Source organism: Coloeus monedula (genome assembly GCF_965178545.1).
Source record: "Coloeus monedula genome assembly, chromosome: 1".
NCBI classification, from domain to species: domain Eukaryota; kingdom Metazoa; phylum Chordata; class Aves; order Passeriformes; family Corvidae; genus Coloeus; species Coloeus monedula.
In genome coordinates, this window is record NC_138781.1 from 27,477,273 (window position 1) to 27,497,220 (window position 19,948).

Here is a 19,948-nt window from a genome sequence, read left to right on the forward strand (position 1 = left end):
ATCATTTTTATGTTGCTAGACAAAAGAACACAACTAATAGTATACACTTGAGGGATTAATCTTGTTTTATTAGTGCCATTTTAACTTAGGTGTAAGGTTTTCTTTTGGAATTAAGAATTAAGAATCCCAATTTTTTTTTCTGCACTGTGATGTGTGTAAGCTTCACATTTTGTCCCCAGTCAGTCTCAGCAGACAATGATTGCCAGACAGCTAGAGCATCATCTTTAACCAAGGTACAGTGTGTATTCATCCATTTTTTCCGCATCATTCTCTGGGAACTTCAGAATTGGGGAATTTCTGTTTTCTGATACAGAATTCATATTCCAATAAAAAGCAGTAGGAAGCAAGCATTTAAAAATATTTGGTATAGTTACATTTTATCACCATGCAGCTTTTTATGTTTTGATATATGAAAATACTCATTTGCATTTCCTCAGCTGTGCAGATGAGGATAGAAGCTATTAGTATCTGAAAACTTTCATGCAGATGTTTTTAACTCATTCTAGCAAAATGCAGTTTTTCTTCTACGAAACTAAACACTCTGCAGTGATCAAAACTAATGACAATAAATATTAAAAACATCGAGCTTTAGAATGGTGCCTTGAGGTCCATATTTAATTTCACAATGTCATGGTTATTTCAACCTGGCTTTGCAAATTCTCTCAGTGTATTCTGAGGAAACGTGGCTGAAAGTACAGTCAGGAAGTACCACATTCTAGATACAAAATGGTAAAATTGTAAGAAGAGATGCCAAAGTGTAATTTTAAAGGGGAAACATTTTCTTTTGAACATAGAAACATATAAAGCAATTCCTTCATAAAAAAATCTAAATTGACACTGTTTAAATCAAATGTAGATTTTAGGATTAAACTCTGAAAATACTCTAAATCAGTCAGAAATAGTATGTTTCTTTATTTTCTGTTACTTAAGAGGATCCTTAAGTTTACATGAAGGGAGTTCTGATAAGCACTGCTCAAGTGCAAGCCCTTACATGCATAAGATTCCAGATAGTTAGGTTAATGGGTTAGTAAAAATATACTCCTTTACAGATGAGAACATTGAGGCTCAAAGGAGGCTTAATCTTTTGCTGAAGGTCACATACACTGTTGGGATTTAGGAGTGTGACCTATCCCATCTCCCATTCTCACCCTTTTTATTATTTTAATATACCTTTCACAGGAAATAAAACCGCATGTATTCCTGATTTTAAGTAATATATTCCAACATTACAACTCTTCTGTTCTTTAAAGAATGAGAATGGTTTTCTATTTTAAGTGTTTGCTTTGTGCTGGAGTTAAGAGTCACTGCTAAGCAGTCCTATCATTAAAAAAAAAAAAAATCAAAACCATGTCAGTCCAGTGTTGCATCCTGTGGATGGTCAGATTATTGCTTTTAATTTCTATTTAGTGGAAAACAGTACGTGCCACACCCTTACCAGTGCTCATGTGACTCCTAGAAAGCACAGCCTTGGCGGTGAGGACAAAAGTACTTAGCTTAAGCAATCATAATTGTAAAACAGTTACTTCTTTTTATTTGGAGACTAATCCTTGGAGAAGTCACATGAACATTTTGTTCTATTAACGCAGCAGTATGTTCTGTTAGTTGAATCTTCTTTCTGCAGTGCACTGTCTGTTCTGTTGGTAAATTACATTCCTCTGTCTTTGACCTGATGATGCCTGTGCCATGCTATTACTGCAATTTTTTTGACATTTTTGTGTTTGTGCATACTGTAGAGGAGAAAATGAGTGGCCAGGAAAGCAGAGAAAGAGAGTGTGGTGGATTTCTTAAAAAATTTGATTTTTAAACATTTGCTCTTTCTTATTTTTCACTCATTTATATTGGCTTTAATTCAGAGTTTAAGAGTGTTTAATGAAGAGACTGTTGCAAAGTAAATTTGAAAAAAGCTTTCCTTTTCATACAAAGGAATACAGGGGGATATGCAAATAAAGAGAAATTCAGTAGGGTATATGAAAATCTCTGTTATTTACTTTGAAAAAATCTCTTTCTCATTTTGAGCCTATTATTGTACTGATTTAAAAATCCCTTCATGAAACACTTGTTCTACTGTAGCATTTTTTCTATGGTGGTACATTAAAAGTAGGTTAACAATAGCTATGCTGTACTTTTTGAGCTTTTGCTGTGGACTATGCATAGTATAAAACACTGATGAAAGGTTTATTAAAGAAGAATGTAAATTTGTTGTGTGTACACGGAGCACTTTTATAAGTGAAAGATCACAGTGAAATCCTTTTAAATTAATGCCTCTTTCCAGAAAATGCAGTGTGAATGAGAAAATATTTTGTGCATTTGTTTATCAACCACATAGTCCTGGTGTAAAAAATATAATTCATAGCTGTAAATTACACCTGAGTTATTGAATATGTGAGTGAATTTTTCACAAAGCTACATGTGCAAAATAGTGTCTTAAAACTATGAAAAACAAATACTGTCACTGTCTAAAAAAGTCAAATTTCTGATAAAAAGGGCAATGAATGACACTGAAGTATCTAAAAATTTAAGCTTTTTTTTTTTCATTAATTTTCATGTCTTTGAAATGTTGTCATTTATATAAGATGATGACAAAGGTGATACATGAGTGTCTGCATCAGAATATTCCAGATTAAGCAGAACCTACTTGAAGTGGCTGTTTAAAATTACCGCTTATAGAAAATGGATTTTCTTTATTATGATAATGGATCAGGAAATCTTCTGCTGAGAATTGCAGGGAAGCTCAATCTAAAATAGTACAGAAGTGCCATTTAATATAAATATATATTTTGGTTTTCTCTTGCAGGTGTGATGAATGCAGGCTTTGCTACCATTTTGGCTGTCTAGACCCTCCCTTGAAAAAGTCTCCTAAACAGACTGGCTATGGATGGATTTGTCAGGAATGTGACTCTACATCCTCCAAAGTAAGTTAATGCACCCTAAAAATAGTTGAAGTATTCTGGTTTTAGGAGTTTTGCTTAGTGGCTGCAGTTTTTTTATGAAATGCTATGCATAGGTTTGCTCTGGAAAACAGCAGAAGGTCATAAAATAAAGATTTCAGATTCTCTTTAAAATAGGTATTAAAAAAACCCAGAGTGTATGCAAAATGGAATTAATAAAGAGAATTTTACTATCTCCTGTATTTACTAAATGCCTGTTTTTGACATTGTGGTCTCTCTGAGAAGGGTGTGAGTACAGATACTGTATCAGCATTGGTAATATTGACAAGAAAAAGTATTTCAGGCGTACTACAGAATACAAACCTCTACGGACACAGATAGAAAAGGCATGTGTTTTCTAAACAAAGTGAGGTGATTTAAATTGCTAAACCTTTTTCTTTCACTGAAAATTGAAGGTTACTTTATATTTATTGGCATGCCTTGTTCAAATATAACATTGTAAAACTAGAACTATATTTTTGACATGGATTAGCTGTTTAATAATACTGAAAGTAATAGTATTCTATTGTAGTACTGACTTTTCAAAAAATAAAGATTTTGATTCTTTGTTTGTCTGCACAGAAGCTTCTTTAGCACTGGCATTCTTTTCTATCATCACCATAATCTCTGAAGAGACACTTTCCAATTGATTTTCAAAATTGGATTTATAAATGCATCTGATACCTCAGTGTAAAAATAAAAGAGTGTTCTACAAGTCTTCAAGATTTTACAGGCTACTGCCACTTTCTTTGTATTTCACAGAATCTTTTACCTAGTAAGTGCCTCAGTATTTGGATACACAGGGACACAGCTGTGATGAGATGTTCTCATATGTTACTTGTCAGCATACTTGGATACTTAAACTCTTTCATGCATTTATTTTTAAGATTGGCAGATACAAAACGTTCAGGGAGTGGTATCATTTTTTGGCTTGCTAGTGTCCCTTTCCAGTTGCAAAAATATACTGCTCAGTTACCCCCTGGGGGATTAACCAAATTGTTCTTTTGTAAGGAGGTACAGAGACAGACATCGGAAATTACCTGTCCACTGCAGTTTGGACATCAAGCAATCTTTCTTGAATACCACTTAATGCAAGAGACATTCCAAGAGTGAATTAAAATTGTTATTGAATTTCTGTCACCTGCTTAAACTAGAATGGGGTTCTGATAACATCAGTTAAAATCTTGTGTCTCTTGTATTTTTGACTTCCAAGTAAACAAAAAAATTCAAGGGTTTGTAATTTCTAGTTGTGTTTTCCTGAAGATCAGTACACAGTGTATCAGGTACAATTTTTTAGCTACTTTATCAGGTAAATTAATTATGATGGACTTCTTGCAGGGTGTGTATTAGTTTTAAGGTGTATTGAAAAATTGAATGTTTTCAAGAGATAACAAAATTTATCAGTAGACTGATTATATATTTTGTGTTATCTTAGTGATTATTAGAAATTTTTAGAATGTTCTTTTGTCCGATTTTCATTCATAAAGATTTTTAGTGAGTAAATTTAAAGTCTCTTGTGCTTTCAAGTACAGGCAATTAGAATTGCATTTGAGTGAATATGTAATGAATATGAAAGATACTGAAAAACTTGTCTTATGGGGACTCCTTGTGGTTCTGTTTAGTCACTTTCACATAACTTTTCCAGACAGCTATGCAGAAAAATTTCTCTGATAACACTAAATCGCCCTGTATGTTCCTCAAAACCTTTCTTGGTAGCTTTTTTCTGTTTTGTATTATGCAGTGTAATAAATTCAAGAAACATGGTGTCAAGTTAAACTCCTTTCAGCCTTTATGTGAACCTATTTTTTAAAGGATTAGGACTTTGTTTTGTACTTCATAATTTTCAAATTCTTTGTTCTACGTGGCTTTAGGGTTCTGTATTATAAATCTGTGATTTTTCACAGCCTGAAGGAGCTGACATGATAAGGCTTTTTCTACCCCTCCTCAGAGGGGGCGGTCTCTCAGATGTGTGCTTGGGAGTTCAGAAGAGAACGAGTGTAGAGAACGTTGGGTCATTTGCTGCACTCTGCCTGACCTGTGGATGAATTGCAAGCCTGAGCTATCAGTGATTTCAGGCTCTCAGTCACTCACTGCATCCAATTTTTGATGTGTCACAGGGAAGTTTCTAGTATGGATTATAGCAGCAAAATGCGATTGGATTTCCTGCTTTGGCTGAGGAGATTATTGTTTAGTTTTCATTCTTTTCACTTAGTTCGTTTGTTTTGGTCCAGTTTAAATCACTGATATAATACACATTTTTAAATTCCCCAACCATATATCTTCATTAGCACTATAGGGCCTTGAAAATAATTGGTAGGTAAATGACACTATTCAGTGACAAGAGAGACCATAGTGCTGAGCATATAATGGCTGTTAGTTTTTACTTCTAATTATGAAATTCGATTTTAGATGTTCAGGAAAAGTTGCATTCTGCTGACAGCAATAATGCTATTTTATTTTCAGATTTTGCCAAGCACTTGCAGGTGTCAGCAGTACAAGGCATGTAATCTAGCAGTAATAAACATAGGATTTAAATTGTTGTCTAGCACAAACATTGGACATGCTACTTCCATTTTGCTCATCCTCGTCACAGGACTCTCCAGCACTTGTGTCAGTTTTTCCACCAGCGGGACATATTCCCTTATTACCCTGCCTGTCAAATAATAGACAGACAGTGACTTTGCTGTAGGGCATGAGGGCAACAGCTTCTCTGCTGGTAATACTTGCTGTCACTTCTTTGGAATGGGTGATGCTCACCACTAAGGTCTGACAAGCTCTTTCATCTCAAAAACATTGTAGATTTTGTTATATCACATGAAAGCTGAAATAAACTTATAAGGTCTCCATTTCTATAGCACTGTCCATCCACCTTGCAGAAGGATTGCAGTGCACTTTCAGGAGTGCCAAACACCACTATAAATCATGACTTTCTTGATAGTTCTATTAGTGGTATTCAGGCTTAATGTAGATACTTGATTCAAGTTGTTCTAGTTGAATTTAAGAGAGATAAATAAAATGTAAACTAAATTATTCAATATCATGACATGGTAATATTTAGTAGGAATAAATGTGGCCTGACCATTTTTTCATTATGTACAGTAAGATCTCACTATGAGGTCTCTTTATTATTAGATATAGGCTTCTTTCTCTTGCCTTCCAGTGAAAAAGTACTGTTTGAAATATCTCCTCCAATTTTAAAATTTTACGAGGACCGAGGCAATAAGGAGTTTAAACATATTATCATGGTGGTTACACTGACCATGCTAGTTAGGTTTCTATCTGCTCATCTTTGCACATAATCTATTTTGAAAAACAGTGCTGTGTGTACATGTCAGGTCATTATTTGAGTGCTGCAAGATCAGCTGCCTCATCTCTAGACTTCTGTTTAGCTTCCTTTTATTTAATCTCTTTACAGTACTGCATTTTTTCAGTGGAAGTAAGTTGTCAGTATATATGTCAGCATCTCATCTAAACCACCCAGGAAATATTTTCTGGAACTACAAATACACAACACACCAACCCTGGCAAGTAATATATTTCTGTACACATTTGGTGTTGGAAAAAAATCATGGATTTTGCTTATTAGCCAAGTAGAAGCATTTCCTTGGATATGTTTTGCTTTCACGTGGTGAAAATGCAAATGTATTTGGACACTGTAATATTGCATTATTGAATATAATGTTTGAAATAATATTTTAAGTTTAAAAGAATTTTAATATGCAAAATGTATTTCAAACCTTTAGATTTGGTCAGATGAAAAGAAAGAAGTGCACGATTCAATTCCTGTAGTCCATGGAATTTTATTCTAATCAAAAATAAAGTTGGTGATTAAAAAGGTCTGTGAGGGGTACAGAAGTGTCTGATCTTCTCCTGAGTTGGGCAGGCAACAATCTCATTATGGTTTATGGAATTTCATCTTTTTCATTATGACTTTTCTCCAAATGCAGGAAGCATTCCTCACACATATGGTTTCACAAGTGTGTTAAAAATTAAACAATGAACCCAAAATTCCTAATGTTAACCTCCCAAAATTTAAGAAATACCAAAGTTGCGGTGTCATGCAGTGCTTTAAGTGCTTTTTTGGCTATGTGTGACTTTGCAGCCTTTAATCACTTCATGCTATGATTTTTTAATTTTCTTTCTTAGGACCCCTGCCTTCTCTGATTTAGCTGTCGGGGGTCACTAAAAAGAATTAATTTGGGTTGAGAATTAGGAAAAAGTATTGTTTTTAGGGTTTGCAAGGCATGAGAACTGAAGCGATGTTTTCAGAAATGGGCAAAAAAGGAATTTTGACCTTACATTTGATGTAGTTGATAGCAATAAATTGAATTTTATCTTTGTCTCACCATAGAGCTCCTGCGAGTACTAGGCAAAATTAACATTTTCAAATGTTTAGTAATTTTTTTTCTCCTTGTGTGGTCTTGCCCAACTTGGATCCGTTGGCCCAACCTATAAAATTGCTGAATTCTCTGAGCTGAAGAGGGAGAAAATGTGTATACATACAAGAAACCCCTATTTGAATGTAACATATGAGGTTGGCACACAGTAGTAATATAGTACTTAATCTTGCCTTAAATATGTTTTACTTGTGCTTTTTTTATCATTCAATACAATGCAATTTTACATAGTTATATCTAAAATCATTTTTAAAACAGTATGCAAAAAAAAAAAATCCCTATTTAGAATTAATTCAAACTTGCTTCATTTACATATTCTGACAAAGGAAGACCCTTACTTAGTCACCTTAAATCACAGAGATTGTTGCACCTTCTTTTGGGGACAGAACATAGAAGCAAATGTACAGCCATCATGGCACCCAGCACTGCAGCTGAAAAATGGTAGAAGAACACTGCTAATAAATCTGCTTGCTGGTTCAAGCAGAACGTAGTATAATGGGAAAAAATGTTCAGTTTCTATGCAACATTTTTCAGCCAGAACTTAGGAGTATTTTAAGGTAAAGAAAAACAAATTACATAGTGCAATTCACTAGCTACATTTGTCTTCCACAGGTGTGAATATTATAATCTGTGTGATTATATGGCCATAGAGAATGATAGAGTTAAACATTTTTGTGTTTATTTATGTATTTTAAAGTTTCTTGAGGAGAGTTTAACTAGCACTTTTGTTTCTTGTGTGACATAGAAAGAAAGATGTTTTTTAATACCGCAACTGGAAAATATTTGCCGGTTTTGAAATCACTGTTGCCTTCCTAGGTTTGTGAAGAGCAGTAGAACTTTGGTACTGGAGTGATTTCCTTATAATTGAACAAGAGAAAATAAACCAAATTTGTCAGGCTATGTGAAAATCTAACACAAGTCCTTACACCACTTATTCGCTGTTTTAAGAACTTCAGTAATGCCAAACCTTGGCACAGAAAGGGATTTCACTACCAAGATGGTAAAAAAAAAGGGCGAAATTGTAGTATATGGTAATATCACTTGGCTGAAGAATTGCCAAATGTGTTTTAATATTTGCTCCCCAGGTATCATATTTTTAAAAAATGAGTTGGCACAGCCTCTCTTATTTTCTGGCAAACAGGTTTATTACATCTATGTAATGAATAATTTATACCATAGTATGTTCCAAAAATAATCAGCCTTGAAATTAACTTAAGATGGGACTTGATTTATGAATAGTGGATAAGTTAGTTGGTAGTAAATCCCCAAATTAATCCAAAAATTCAGATACACTTAGTTGGCAGAAGATTCTCATAGTCTAGGTGGGAGGCTTAGGTTTTAATGAAAAAAAAAAAAAAGGTTAAGCACTAGAAAGTATTTGTGGAACATGTGCTTACTTGTAATATTTTGATTCTTCTTCACATCAAAATCAATTTTACCAGTTCAAATATTGTCTCGTGCTGACTGTCAGATCCTCATCATGGGCTTCTAGTTCTTGTACTTTTTGGGTGCAGCTTAACTGTATTTAAAAAAAAGTAGCAGGAAATGAGCAATACAATATAGCATTGTCTTTCACATGAAAAATCATGGCCTGAGATAGTCTCTCTTTGACAGATGATAGTGCAACCAATACCAGCCAGATTAAAGAAATTGGAATATAGGGCTATTTTTTTCAAATGTATTATTGTTGTTTCTAATGCAAAACCACATTTCTGATTCTGAAAGATAACATTGAGATTGATCAAAAAGTATTACAAAAATAAATTACCGATTAGGAGTGCAAAGTGAAATACATTATTTTTTTTGGATTAAACTTTGACAAAAACCAGCAGTTAAAATAAACCTGCTAAGAGTCTCTTTTCCCAGTGGTATATTCTTAGAAAATTGAGATTTAAATACGCACTGCTGTTTTAAATGAGACTTTTTTTGTCAAAAAAAAAAAAAAAAAAGAAAAGAGCCATATTGATGGCACTTGGTCCAAAAATTTTTTTGGTTTACAAGTTCATTTTCTTCCCCATGTTTTTTGTTGTGCAGAAGAAGGAAGAAATCCCTTGCTGCTTACCTTTATTTGCTCTTTTTCATAAACAACCCAACAACATAGAGTTTTTTCCCAGGCTGAAACTTTGTACCCTGTTCTTTGTCTTTGTGTGAGAGCAGTAGTTCTTCACAAGCTGCTCCATCCAACTTGTGTCCCTTTCCACAGAGTGCAGTCCTTCAGGATCAGACTGCTCCAGTGGGGTCATAAGTCCTGCCTACAGACCTGCTCCAGAGCGGGCTCTCTCTCCACAGGGGACAGGAGCCTGCTCCAGCATGGGCTTCCTGCAGGATCACAACCTTCTTTGGGCATCCACCTGCTCCAGTGTGGGTCTTCTCCACAGGCTGAGGGTGGATCTCTGCATCCCTATGGTCTTCCATGGGCTGCAGGGGCACAGCTGCCTCACCATGGGCTGCAGGGGAATCCAGCTCTGGCACCGGGAGCTCCTCCTTCTGCACTGACCTTGGTGTCTGCAGAGCTGTTCCTCTCACTCCTTTCTCCAGGTGCTGTTGCACAGGTTTTTCCTGCTTCCTACGTATGTTATCCTTGAGGCACCACCACTGTTGCTGATGGGCCCAGCCTTGACCAGCAGTGGTCCCTGTTGGAGCCACGTGGCATTGGCTCCATCAGATGGAGGAGAAGCTTCTGGCAGCTTCTCACAGAAGCCCCCCCTGCAGCCCCCCACCCTGCTGCCAAAACCTTGCCACACGAACACAATACAAAAATGAAGCAAATCAATTTTTGCAAGGCTTTGTGAGTATCACACAAATCAAATTATTACTGAGTTAGTCCTGCTTTTCGTAAGTTCTCTTGATCATTTTGCTTTTTTGTGATGAAAAATACGTTACTGACGTAAAAAGCTGGATGGCTGAAATTAGAAACAAGCTTGGTCAACAGCTATCACTTTGGTTAAAGTACATAGCCATGTCCAATTGCCAGTGGAACATTTAAGAGGTACCTGATTAATATAATACTGGGAACAAATCATGAACAGCATAGTAGTTGTACATTTTTAATGCATGTAATCTGAACATACACAATCTAATATTTAAACGACTTAACCTTTAGTTAATGTATAATAAATATTACTTACTCTAAGGTAGTGGCTAAGGAAGCAAAATCTCTTCATGGGCAGCTGTTCAAAATGCTGCTGCTACTCTGTACCTTCTTTAGGTTATGCTTCTAACAAAATCTGCTTACAATTATGGTTTATCTGGGTAATAGCTCTGCTACTGAATCGTGACTTACTCTTCCTAAGCCATGACAAAATGAATTTACAGCCTATGTTGCCTGCTGCTGTAGTACTGAGTGGCAAGAAATCTCTGCTGGGAGCTAGCTGCAATTGGAAAAAATCCAGAAATCAGCTGGTGTCATGACTGAAATAAAGCCACTGAATGTGGTTTTACACTAACGCAGCATGAGAGAATAAAAAAACAAAATCAGTTTTTGAGTTCTGAGCAGCGCACCACAACAGGAAGATTTTATACATCCTCTTTGGTATTCAGCTATGCATATTCTCAAAGAATTTGATAAGGTCAAAAGAGGAATAGTGTCTAGGAAGGACAGAGGAAACAAGGTTGCCTGCACCTTACAGAACTGGAGACTTTTTCTTCTGTGCTTTTGAAAATTGATTCCTAGATATGTACAGTATTGGGAAGCATCGTGACAGTGAATTTTGCGTATTGAAGATGCTATATTGAAATATAAAAGACACAGAAATACTGGTTTTAATGCAAATTTCCTCAATTTCACATTCCTTTTCAAGTGAAGCCACAAAAGGAAGATACACACGTGTCACCGTTACTACATGGTAGCTTCTAAAGAGTCATAGCTTACAGCACTGATGTATGTTCAGATCTACTTTGGCCATCTTCCTGCTTCTAGAATTCCTAAAATAAGGAGCTCTTTGGGTATTGATAATTAGGGACTTCATGCTGACAGTGGAGCCATAATCAAATTTAGCAATAAATTATAATTGACCATCACTACTTGCAGTTAATAATCCGTTAGGAAATTTTGGTTGTTATTTACTTAGGTAGCAAAATGTGTTGATTTTGGAAATGCCCGAAAAAAAAGTGTGAATGAAAAGCTTGTAACTGACTTGAATTTTTAAACCTTTTGAGTCTTGATTAAATTCTTGGGTTAGGTGATACAGGCTTCCAGGAGGGCAGTATTAAAAAAAACCCCACTTTTCCATTCTGCATAATCTTTTTTTGATTTGAGTATTCATTGAGAACTAAGTAGTCAACAGAAAATTGCAAGGTGTGTGTTTTGTAGTGACATAAACAAGGTCTCCTGATGTGCAAAGGTGTGTCTGGAGACTGGTGACATCCTGTTCCACCCTCAAGTTGCAAAGTGCTGTTCTGATGCTACCAGATTTCTGAGATAAATTTTTTACTTAGAAATATATTTCTTATGTTTTACATAGAACTAGAAGGTATGTAATTAAAGAAGAATTATATATTTTAATTCCTCATTCATCCAGCTTTATTACCCTGCAAATTATTTTAGCACATCACCTGTAAGCATATTCTATATGACAGAAGAAGAATTAGATCTTCAATTGTTAGTCTCTGTATAAGATCTGAACACATTATCATAGTTACCCAATTAAGTGCTCATGTTTACTCTCAAGGTTGATTTTATTTTCAAGTCTTTCAAAGAAATGCAGCCCTATATGTCACTTTAAGTAATGTGTTACTCATCAGTATAAATTGCTAATGCTGCCTGGGCAAAATCTAATCATATTGAATGAGGAGGGAGAAAGGGGTGGGGGAAGGAGGAAACCAAAAAAAGTGCCATTTTATGAAGTGCTGGGCAAGTAATGAATTTTAGTACAGTCAAGATTTGCTTTTCATCGTCATGTTAGATAGTGGAAGTGAGGTTCAGTTGCCATTCTGGGATAGAAATGCTCTTAGTGCCAGCCACATTTAATCACATTTTGCAGAAGACAGCTGGGCATTGCCAGTTTGTGCTGTGTCAGCCACTTTCTCTGCAAAGGAGTGTCTCATCGCTTGGATTTTAGCATTCTGTAGCAGAAAAGTTCCATCCTCTTAAAATTGGCTCAGCTTGTGTGAGAATATAACTGCAAGAGCATTACAATCAGTTCTACCAAGAAAATGCACAACTATTACATGGAATTTTAAGATGGCTTTTGAAAAGATATTCACAAAACCTTTAAAATGTATGGTGCATTGTTAAATTCTGGTAGCAATTAAGTTTATCTCAGATTTTTTAGTAAATGTGGCTTTGGTAACAGTTGAAAATTATTATCTGGTTCAGTGGTTTGAAACATCTTTGTGTGTGTTTGAAAAGTCTTAAATATATTTCAGCTGTGACAAACATTACCAAAAGATTTTATATGTGGAAAACCTTGGAATCTGTAGATATCAAGATTTTTTCTAGCTACTAATCTCATGAAGACTGAAGGGCAGATGGTATCCTTTCAGATGTGATATAAATAGCCAAAGAAAAGTGTCAAAAAGGAAACAGCAAGATAACTCAATATTTACAGAAGGTACACACAAGTGTACTTCAAGGGAGTTAATCACATCACATATTTATTTTTGGAAGTAGAAGAGTGTCAGCAGATTGATACAGTGATTGACATAGTGAATATTAAATCTGTAACCAGTCTCATGCAATAAATAAGGATACATAACAGATACTAATATTTACAAGCATATTTTCTATCACATGGATATGCATTTGCCCTACCATTTTCTCCTACTGCATAGTATCTTCACTGCTTGTTTAGGCTAAATATATTGCGCAAGACAGAGGAATTTCCGAACACAATTGTGTTCTAAATGCTTCGTTTTGTAACTTGCTGGTGGTAAGGAACTTCTTGAAGGTCTTTAAATGTCTGATTTCATGTAATGATAACTTCAAGAATCTTACATTTAAAGATAATTACGAGAAAATACAAAAAGATTAAGATTTGGGAGCTGTGATGTATTAATCTGTTATTTATTCTCTTACTTAATGAGCTATTGACCTACTGTTGTTGTTCATGTGATTTCTGGCTATATCATAAAGAGAGACTGAAAAGCTCCTTTACATGAAAATAGTAACATAGTCACAAGACAATAGATACCCTGGCTAATACAGAATGAATCATTTTTCTTACTGACTCATCCCTCCATGCAAAACAACCTGCTTCAGCTAAAGAATAGTAAAACGGTTTAAGCATTCCCTTGGGAACATTATTTTGAACCCGCTTAAGAAGAGGAAGAGAGAAGCGAACTGAGATCTTCCCTATGATATTATGATATGGAATGTGTCCACCAGTTAATTCAGGGCAGCAGTCAAACCATTGTCTGAAAGTATGGCATAAATTATGTTTGTCTCTCTTATGTTCTCTTTTTTTTTTTTAATTTGGGAAAAAAAAGGGAAAATGTAGGGACAGCTGTTAAAACCCAGAAAGCTTCCAGTGAATCTCAGGAGGAGATGGTCCAGGATAACACTGCTGAACTCTGAATAAAGGTGGTATTTAAAATACCCTGTTATTGTGCAAATTCCTATTGCTAGCTTAAATGGTTCTACATTCTGGTATGCTGATTTTAATGGATTTTAATCTGAGGTGTTGCAGTGTATATTTACCTTAGCATTTTGGTTAAGGTCGGAAGTGCATTTTTGAAATGAATCACCCAGTTGCCACCAGTGGCTATGCTTTGGTTCACATTATGAAGTGTTTTTAGGAGTGTGCAAAGTGAGTTTCTGTCAAGGGGCACTAAAACCTAGGATGTATTCTTGACTGCTAATGGGCATGCTGTGTTCATGACCAAACTAGCTGCATCTTTGAAATACGTATTCTGCGTCTGGCTGTTCCTCAACACCAACTGCTTTGCTCTAAAGAGCTGTTCCTGTCACACCTCAGTTTCCTGGTATGAAGTGACTCTTGCCTTTACTGTATCAAAAGTATATTGTGTTTTAGTTTCATCTACTAAAAAAGTTGTTTCATTCCTATTTTGATAAGATAATTTGTGGAAATCTTGTATTAGTAGTCTCAAGATCAAATGCCTAAGAATTAATACACAGATCTATATTGCTAGAGTATTAAATTTTATCATTTGTCTGTATAAGCACTGTATACTTTTAACTGAAAGCATCTGATCTACAGTGTTAAGCAACCATATTTAAGAGTAAGGGACTTGCTGTATGTTTTCTAGTACAGATGAGAAACATAAAAAGGAATTTTCGTCTGGTAGAAATAATCTTAAGAAAAAAAAAACACCACAGGGAAAATATAAATACGCTTCTTGGAACAAGGCAGTAAAGTTGACATTTTGTGTGAATTTAGCCTCACCATTCCATGTATCATTTGCAGTGTTCTTAATTAGGGAAGAAAGGAATTTCCAGGCCTTTATGAGGATGTTTTAAAGCTGCAGCAGTAGTTGTAACCTTTCATTTCTTACGAGCTCAGCAAAAGGTGGCTGATTAATGTCACATCTTAAACTGTGTCAACTGGGCTCTTCATTCCCTTTTTAGTAAACATCCCACTGTCAGTGCAGCTCAGTGTGCCAGCATAAAATATCCTAGTGTTTAAGTTGGCTACTTTAATTAATAAGAGTATGTATCTCTATTTAGTCATATAAAGTTACATGGAAATTTAAAAAAAAGTTATCCTAGTGCCTAGTGTGAATGAATGAACCAAGGACAGCCACAAAATAGTGTTCCTGACATTTGTTTGTTACAAAGGATGTAAAAGATACTTTTGGCACATTCAGATATCAGAGAGATCTTAGAAGGAAGGAAACATTTTTATAGAAAACTTTTCTACAGATAATTCATTCTTTAAAAAAATATTTTTCTAGCTTTGAATTAATGTTTTGCTTTTTTGCTTTATCAGTTGAAAATAAATGATGGTAGTTTTTCAGAAGAGAGAGAGACAGGAAGAATGGGAGTGAGAAAAGCACAATGGCAAAAACAATGGGACTGCAAGAAGTGCCCTTGGTGTAAAAGGAGAGGTGTAAGCACACACACATTTATAAGAATGAGAAAGTTCCACTCAGAGAGTACACAGAAACCCTTATTGGGAGAATGGGGTGAATTAAGAAACAGGATTGCAGCAAAGTGGAAAGGAAGATTTCGAGGACACGCTAAAAGCCTTCCCCCAGAGAAGGGTAGAGCACTTACAGAAAACATCTGAAAAAACAGGTGGGTCACATGTAAGGATATTATAGAAAGCTATAAAACTTGTGTAATAAACTTAGACTGCAAAAAAGGATGTACTGAGCAATCCGTTTCTTTTCCATTAATTTCTATACTATTCCCTTTCCTTTTCTATTTCATCTTGTTATTGGAAGAAAATTCTGGAATTGGGGAGAGATGAAAACAAGTAGTGATTTAAGAAGTAGCCTTTAACAATTTTTTGATGCTTTTGGTGATCACACATTTTAATATTACCCTGTTTTGCATTATGTTGGGAAAATCTGGACTTCAAGGAGTTGAAAAGCAAGAATCAGTGCTGATGAAGATGTAAGGAGCTAAATAAATATTACTTAAAGGACTTCTCAAAGATGAAAAAAATCCCCCACAACCCTATGAATGTGCTGACCCTGTCTTGAGAATTAAGTTAGATGGTACAATTTAAAGCTTTGTTCCAACATCTGACAGACAACACTGCATGCTGATGCGTAATATCTGAAGATTGTGTGGTTGAAAGAAAGTCTTTTCTGAGCTACATTCTATTTTTGTTAGAATAAAGCAGCTGCTTTTTGGAGCAGAGATCTTCTCAAGTGTTCAATCTTCTCATTCAAGTTAAGAATTAGCTAAATATTGTGAGCAAATTTTGTGTATGCGTTCTCCCAGGCTGCTGAAGTGGACTAAAGCAAACTGTTTTGACCATAAATAGTGCAAATGTGCAGCTTGACCCTAAGAGATGAAAGTAAGTTTGCTGGTGTACCTTACTCCCAAGTTGTCACTGCCTCAGTAATCCAAAGGCATGGAAAGTTTGGAGCATTTTAAACATGGCTTGAAAAGAAATACAGCTGGTTAAAACTTTCTTCTAGAGAGACTGTGTGAATGGATGCTGTGATCTGCCCCTGATCATTTCTGAAGGAATAAAACGTTGCTTAAGGAAGGAGGCAACTGCAAATGTAGCCTTACTAATGGAGCTATTGTAGCTGCAGCCCTGCCCTCCAGGAGTGATACCAGATGACTTTGTACATCTGTTGTTTAGAAAATCTTGTTTTAAATGTTGGGTGTAAGGTGCCCATGTAATTTTGTAAATATGTTGAAGTCAGTAATTGCTATGCAACATGCATACAGCTACACAATAAAGATGTACCCAGAGTACCAGATTAATATTACATAGGTCCATAGTCTGTGAACTGCACATCACCTGTGTGAGAGACAGCAGCGGCAACGTCGGAATCCGCACTTACTGGGGCTGTAGATGCTTGTGCTGTGCTTGAGAATTTGTTTTGCAGCTCCTGAGGTTTGGGTTTGAGTTTTTAGTTTGTTTTTTTTTTTTTTTTTGGGTGGTGGAAAAAAGGATTGGAGAGATCAGAGCTGTACCAAACAGGCACAGGGAAAATGAAATATCCGGATCCAGCTGTAATAAATTATGTGTGCACTGTCATAAAAGGCTTTTTGAACTAAATAAAATAATTTCTATAAACTCTGTAAAGAATAAAATTAGGATGAAAATAACTGTTTAGGCTATAGTATCTGCCTGAACCCTAATTCATAATACAAAAAAAAAAAAAAAAAAAAAAAAAGGCAGAAAAATATATAGGAAGGAAGCAGTGTGGACAAAAAAAGGGAGAAAATTGCCCTTACATGCACTGATAATGGCATAGTACAGCAGTCTTGCCAGTATATTAATATCCTGCAAAAGGATATTCATATAAAATCTGTTGCTCTGGTGCACCAGATAATTATCAAATTATGCGAGACATAGGACATTTAACACACACAAAGCAAAAAAGATGGATATTGGGTTTTTCCCTTTAGTGAAGAAATTCTAAAAATTCCTGGTGATGATATACATGTTCATACAGAAATTTTTGCCAATAGTTTAAGCCGTACCATATCTGTGATCAGTAGTTTTAATCCATGACAGTAATAGAAAACTTGTATTCCTTATTTTATGCATACAGGATCAGTTTAGTGTGTTCAGTGGCTCTAACTTGAAGTTTAATTCCCTTTTTTGTATTCTAATGTAGTTTTATTAATTACAGCATTTTAAGAGATGATTTTTAGTACAGTTCAAAGAATTCTGGGGTCTGAAAAGGCAGCTATTGAAAGGGTAGCTAAAAGAATAGCTATTGAATGTTGGGAAATAGTGAATGGTGAGAAAGTAAAAGGGAAATACAATAATCCAGGAGAATTTAATTGAGAAGGTGGAGAATTGAGTCCCAAGAGAGGTAGGATTAGTACACTGAGTAATGGAAATGTAGAAAATATGTGAGTTAGAAAGGGGAAACTAATTCAGGTTCCAGAGGTCAGTGAATGATAATACCTTCAAGAAGTAAAATGTTCTTCTGTTTGCTGTTTCTATTTGCATGTGATAAAGTTAGAAGAATAGATATGAAAAGCATTTTGAAAGTGCTCTTTCGAGTTTTAAATATACGTAAATGATTTTTTTTCCATTGAAGAAGGCGTCCAGAGAAAATAGATGACCCTATTTCCTTTTGTACTTTAATCAAACACTTCTAATAAAATACTAACAATAGTAGTATGTTTATTCTAAAACAACAGTTAAGGTGGGAATTCCCCCTTTGCCTGTGGAAATCTGGGTAGATTTCAAAGATGCAAGCATACTTTATCAGTGCTGTAGTTTACTGGAAGATAAGGGGATAATAAATTGGAACAAGTGGGTATTTGTTGGAAACTTGTACCTTTATTAGTTCCTTCATATTGCACAAGGTATTTGAAAGAAAAGAGCAAAACTAGTGTGAGGCTAAAAATGTAATTTAGTTTCTATATTTGGAAAACAGAGAATTATAAAAGGTTTTAGTTTTGTTTCTGTTTCTAAAAGAAGGCAGAGGTTTTAGAGATAGCTTAAGGTTTATTGCTTGAACTGAAGTAGTTTCAGAGTGAGCTGAGAAAGAGACCTTTTTGTGTTAACAATGCATAAACATAGAAGTCATCGTCGCCTTCTCCAGAGAGAGAAAAAATAGGCAAGGGCATAACAACAGTGTTGCCTCTGTGACTGGCATCGTAGGAGGTTAGCACATGGATGTTAGAGGTTGCATTTGTAATTTCCTGTCTTTGGAGAGGGCAGATGAAGAGAGGAGATTGTCAGATGTTGAATAAAATCCCCATGAAGAGAATGACAAAGACATAATAAAAGAGGGAGGGAAATTTTACAACTGTGGAGCATGACTTGAAAGTCTAAAGCCCATATTCTTGCTTCATTAACTAACACAGGGTAAAATGTGAGGAATGGCAAAGTGATTGATCTCACTTGTGAGTAGATTGAGATAAACTCTACATTTCTCCCTGGGGATTTACTTTGGCCACCTGTGAACTGTGGAGAGCTACAGATATCTTGTCTGCAGCAGATTTTCCGAAATTCTGACTAAGATGTTGCGAATACTTTCAAAGTGTGCCCCTGGGGTGTAAGAGAGAAGAAGAACAGTAGGAGTGGTTGCTCAGCTGCTGGAGAGGTGTTCTGTGGTCTGGGCTGGAGAGGCACTGTGTGTCTGACCCAGGAAGGCTTTTTCAGTGCAGCACTGGAAATGACACTTTGTGAGGCTACAAGCACTTTTAGCACTTCAATAAAAATGGGCTAATTTCATCCCATAGTGCTTCAGCTGTAAGAAGCTGTCTTCATGTTTCAGAAAGGCCTCCCCCTCCCCCCCCCCCCCACTTTTGGAAGTGTAAAGGGGGACAAATATTTCTACTTTGTTACTGTTAGAAGTCTTTGTTAGTAACTTTGGCTTCCAATTCATTACTGCAGTCATGTTTTTGCAGCCTGGTGTGAGAGATAAACCCTTTGCAAATGAAGACAGCATCCATTTTCTTTCTACCTCAGGCCACACAGAATTGATTGGGGTAATAAAATGACAGTACGATGTAATATACTGACGGCTCTTTAATTTGAAAACTAGTTCCAGGCTGATTCAAAACTTGTTTAAAGCTAATTTATGACTTGTGTAATTTTCAACTGGACCAAGGTAAAGGATGATATGTGAAAAATGATGCAGAGTTAACATAATATATTCAAACCTGTCAGCTTGAAATCATCTATAAAGGATTTGTTTCAATCCTTTTATAGTTTTGTTTTAAAGAGGCAATAGAAGAAGAAGGCTGTTAGGCTGGTATGAACACCATTGTAAGACACTATTTTTCCATCATTGCGTTTCAAATGGAAATTCTTGTGCTTTCGAGGAAAATATTTTATGCATATTTTAAAAAAATAAAAATATATGTCAGTTCTCCATTTTCTTCAAAATAAGAAGCAATGTCGGGTTTCTATTTTGTTGAGTCAGTATCTGTGCTGACAGTAACATGGCCTGGTAAATACAGCATTTTGCTACTGTGATGTTCACAGTGTGCCTTGCCTGTGACTACACATCTCTATAAACATATCTGTATCCTATTTACATATACCATGCATATCTGTATATGTCTCTCAG

At 35.6% G+C, this 19,948-nt stretch overlaps 1 protein-coding gene across 6 annotated transcripts in view; it reads left to right on the top strand.

Moving 5' to 3' along the window:
- The window catches only part of PHF14 (PHD finger protein 14), a gene marked incomplete at its 5' end in the record, with an annotated part of 163,622 nt that overhangs the window by 106,469 nt on the left and 37,205 nt on the right, over positions 1–19,948 (top strand). For all 6 annotated transcript variants that reach the window (XM_082296893.1, XM_082296892.1, XM_082296894.1 and 3 more), the window contains one exon: positions 2,795–2,912. In XM_082296893.1, coding sequence (XP_082153019.1) covers positions 2,795–2,912 — 118 coding nt within the window. The remainder of the gene's footprint in view (positions 1–2,794; positions 2,913–19,948) is intronic.